The sequence below is a fragment of the Chrysemys picta genome, chromosome 3, assembly GCF_011386835.1.
Source record: "Chrysemys picta bellii isolate R12L10 chromosome 3, ASM1138683v2, whole genome shotgun sequence".
NCBI classification, from domain to species: domain Eukaryota; kingdom Metazoa; phylum Chordata; order Testudines; family Emydidae; genus Chrysemys; species Chrysemys picta.
The window spans coordinates 3,862,250-3,866,674 of NC_088793.1; the positions used below are offsets into that span (position 1 = coordinate 3,862,250).

Consider the following 4,425-nt stretch of genomic DNA (forward strand, 5'->3'; position numbering starts at 1 on the left):
GGCAGTTCTCAATCCATCCAGTAGAGGGCAGTAGTAACACATATACACACACACACGACAGTTCATTACAATATCAAGGAGTTATCTTACGGTTTGTGGTTTAAATTGCCATGTACCAGCCTCTGCCAGTTTTGGGTGCCCCTTGCCAGTGTACTGTTAGAAAGCTGCATTCAGAGACTGGTGAGAGGCTCACAGATCGGTGGCAGAGCCTTAGGGGTACAGGAATCCCTGCCATATGATGCAGAGAAAAAATGTGCACCCATCACTTTTCCCCTCAATGCTTGAGACTCTGTATCTCCCAACACCTCGGCTTTGTAATTGCTACCCAGCCAGTAGTGATCTGAGCCTCCCAGACCCTTGGGCAGGTGGGGAAGGAATTTTGCAGCTAGGGAACACATAGATGAAGCCACTTGCCCAAAGCCACACAGACGGTCTGTGCCAAAGCTGGGAATAGAACCTAGATCTCCGGGTCCTGTGCTTCAACACACTCACTACCACACTCACTCTCCCCCACGCTGGCCATTTTCTCCTGATACTTGAACCTGTGACCTTGTCCTTAGAGATGGGTCTGGATCCGAACACCCTGGACTCTGGGGAAGCCAGGCTGTGAGATACCAGAACCAGCCACCTGTATAATAGAGCTAAAGCTGTCTCCTTTCAAACCCGGGCCAGAATCCACAGAACTCCTGGCATGCAGATAATGCCCTGACCAGCACTTTCTCCAGGAGTGGCACCTGGCCAAGCCCCCCTGAATCAGCACATGATCCGACAGCACAGAGCCTACAGACTGTTTCCATTCACTGTTGGTTCTTTATTGATGTGTTCTCTCTGACAATGCGTTCGGAGCTGTACAGGACACTAAATGAGGACAGTCCCTGACTCAAGAGCTTCCAACCTCAGAGATGGAGATGGGACATGCTGGAAGCCGAGAGAGATAATGGTTGGGTTCTAATCTGGGGGACATCATGGAAGGAGCAAGTCTCACAAGGAGCATTGTCCATCTCTAAAGGACAGAGCATGGGAGATGGGCTGGCAAGCTTCATTTCTCTTCTCCAGCTTCCCGTCCTCCCTCAATAAAACACCTTTTCCAGGTACGCGTTCAGGAACATGCCGGTGGGATCCAGCTCCTCCCGCATGGTGCAGAACTTCCGGAAGCCGGGATACATCTTCTCAAAGTCCTTCCAGGTACAGGTGTGAGCCTACAAGAGAAAGACTGTGTCAGCGAACCCTCCGCCCACGAACACTGAGCAACAACGGCAGACGTGAGCTCTCTGTGTGTTCGTCTGGAGAGATCTACAGGCGCGTACACTGCCTGGGGCCAAACACAGCAACAGAGTCCCGACCCCAGAGGCTTTACAATCAGGCTGGCTCCATCTGGACAGGAGCAGCACAGGGTGGTGTGGTTCTTACAGGTGGAAGGTCTGTGACGTCCAGGGGTGGCCAGAACTAATACATACAGTGAAACCTGCCCTGAAACCCCCCTGCCTCAGACACCTTTAGGGACATCTCTCGTTTTGTAAACCCAGGTCTGCGGCTCATTTCCAAACCCAGCCCTGAGAATCCACACTGCATGGTAAACCCGGGCTTACAATTGCTGGGTCTGGGTCTTCCAGTCGTGCTAATGTGTCCACGCTGCACAACATAGACCTTCTGACTCCGGTCCACAGCTTGTCCTGGATCCCCACTGCACAATGGCAGGGGTTGGACCCGACTCACAGCAGGACCTGGGCTCTGACCCACCCCCTAGCAGGGTCCTAGGGCCCAGGCTCTGAGTGCTTGGTGTGTGGACGGAAGAGGGACTTGGTCTCAAACCTGAACCAGAGCCCGGGCTCCGTGTGCAGTGTAGACAGACCCTCTATGTCTGAGGGGGCCACTTTGCTCATCCATGAGGTTCTAAAGGCCACGTTTGCCCTCACGGGTCTAGACTGAAAGCTGAGCCATACCACCCCTTCCCCCATCTCTCCTCAGCCCCATTGCCCTAGGACGATCCTCACCTACCGCCCCTCCTTAAATCTAATGAGGCCTTTCCCTGCCCCCAGAGGGACAATGACTGATTCATGCCACCGCACCCCTGCCCGGCCCCTAGCCCCACTGTCCTGTATATGGCCTCCTGTGCTCCTCACAGCGAGTGAGGGGGCTGGGAACCCGCAGCAGTGGAGATAGGGCATGGCAGAGAGGACAGGCCAGAAGGTTCCCAGATGAGCTGGATCAGGACTCTGCCTCAGCGAGCATCTAGGTCGGCCCTACACCACCCTCCCACCCCCCGCAGCCACCCTCCTTGTTACCCTCAGAACCTGGAGCGTGAGTCCCAGTGTCTAGTTCACAGGGTTAAAGAGCAAGGGCTGGGCTCAGAGACCTGCGCTCTGATTCCTCCCTGAGCCCACGGGCCAGGCTGCAGCGGTACCTTTGCCCAGTGCGGTCGCCCCCCAGCCTTCTTCATGACGCTCTCGTAGGCCAGCCAATAGTCCAGCCGGGGCACGTCCTTCCCATAGGGCCTGAGGGCACAGGGCAGAGTCAGTGGCTAGCAGCTGCCTCCGTCCCCCTTCACAGAGGGTTTCTTTGGCATTAAGACGACAAAGGGGGCACATGACACAAACTCATTCACCTCTGACATGGACTGGTCACTGGGGGAGACAGAGCTACCCTCGCCTTCACAGAGGTTATGGATTTCCCCACTGGGGGATGCTCATGGGACCTACTGGAGTCTGAGTTCTGCAGCCAGCCCTACTCGGGCCAGCAGTGGGGTGTGAACCCGGCACTGTCAGCGCTAGAAGCAGCAGCCGCGGCCACGTGAGCTCAAGGACTAACCCCAGCTGGGTAGGGCCTGCGGTAGACTCTGCTCCAGCTCAGACTAGACGCGCTCTGTCTCCTAAGCCTGGGTTAAAACTGAGCCCCGGGCACCTGGGGTGAATGTCAGGAAAAGCTTCTCGGGAGGGAGATGGTGGATCTCTGCTGTGCAGTGTCCCCCGGGAAAGGGCTGGAGACCCATCGCTTGGGACATTTAACATCAGACCGGACAGGGCCCTGGGGAACAGGCTGAGGAACATTTTTGGGTCTGTGTTTGTCCAGCACAATGGGGTCCTGGTCCATGACGGGGCCCCTAGACATCCCCACAATACGAACAATTAACAACAAGTAACAATAAGAATTCCCAGTGGGACAGGACCCGACAGCTCTTTTAATCTCATGTTCATGATCAAACCAACCAGCTGGGAATAAATAATCAACTCAACCCTTAAAATCCCCATGAACCAGCCCGTGTTGTAATCCCCACGTGACATGTGGGGAAACTGAGGCACGGGGAGGGGACTTGACTGGCCCAAGGTCCCATAGCTGGGAATATAAGTCAGGACTCTCAAGACACTGGACAGTTTTTCTGCCCCCGTGCAGCAGGGGAAGAGAACTCTGGGGTCGCCGCCCACCAACTCCGAGCGGAGCACGAGCAGTGAGATCCGGATCGGCCGAGCCGTCGACGTCTGGTAACACCAGCTTCCAATGTGCAGGTTAACTCTGGCTTGTGCTGCAGCCCCCGGCCCTGCCAGAGCCAGAGCCCCGTTCCTCCCGGCCCAGCCCCCGCTTTACCTGTACATGATGATGTTCATGTAGCAGCTGTCTCTCTGGAAACAGGGACTCAGCAAGATGTCGTCCCCCCGAGCAAAGTGCACCTCCACTGGGTAGTGTGCCACCACTTTGGGGTTGTTCTCCAGCACGGCCTTCAGCTCCAGCAGGGCCTCCTTCGTCTTCTCACTGCCCAGGTGCAAACCGCCCCCAGAGCGCATGTTAGCATTGGAGCCACCATCTCGCTGCTGGGCCTCAAACCGCCCTTCCCCACAGTGGGGTGAGCTCAGAGCCTGACCACATCTCCCCCTAGCGCTGGAAGGGCAGGGGCTGGGGGTCGAGATTGAGGGGCACCAGCAGAGCTGTGTGGGGGTGCCCAGGGCTGGGATAGCAGGGGGCTGTGGGTTCGGACTGAGGGGATCAGCAGAGTTCTGCGGGGGGTGCCCAGGGCTGGGATAGCAGGGGGCTGAAGGTTGGGCTGAAGGGCATTGGCAGAGTTAAACCCATTGGCATTGGGGGGAGGGATAGCTCAGTGGCTTGAGCATTGGCCTGCTAAACCCAGGGTTGTAAGTTCAATCCTTGAGGGGGCCATTTAGGGATCTGGGGCAAAATCAGTACTTGGTCCTGCTAGTGAAGGCAGGGGGCTGGACTTGATGACCTTTCAAGGTCCCTTCCAGTTCTAGGCGATAGAATAGAATAGCTGCGGGGAGCAGGGCTGGAAGAGTCAGGGGGGGCTGTGGGTTTGGGGGTGAGGCACACTGGCAGAGCTGAGGGGGAGTGCTGGAATAGCCAGTGGGCTGTGGTGGGCTCGCAGAGCTGAGGGGGAGCAGGGCTGGAAGAGTCAGGGGGGGCTGCAGGTTGGGGCTG

General features: G+C 56.9%; 1 protein-coding gene across 1 annotated transcript; it reads right to left on the minus strand.

The window, feature by feature from the left end:
• Positions 1–791: 791 nt before the first annotated feature.
• On the minus strand, positions 792–3,779 carry LOC135982092 (L-gulonolactone oxidase-like). Its single transcript, XM_065587277.1, has 3 exons — positions 3,583–3,779; positions 2,405–2,495; positions 792–1,199 (listed from the first exon to the last, which is right to left on the minus strand). The coding sequence occupies exons 1-3, from the start codon at positions 3,777–3,779 to the stop codon at positions 1,071–1,073; spliced, it is 417 nt and encodes a 138-aa protein (XP_065443349.1). The 3' UTR covers positions 792–1,070.
• Positions 3,780–4,425: the final 646 nt, after the last annotated feature.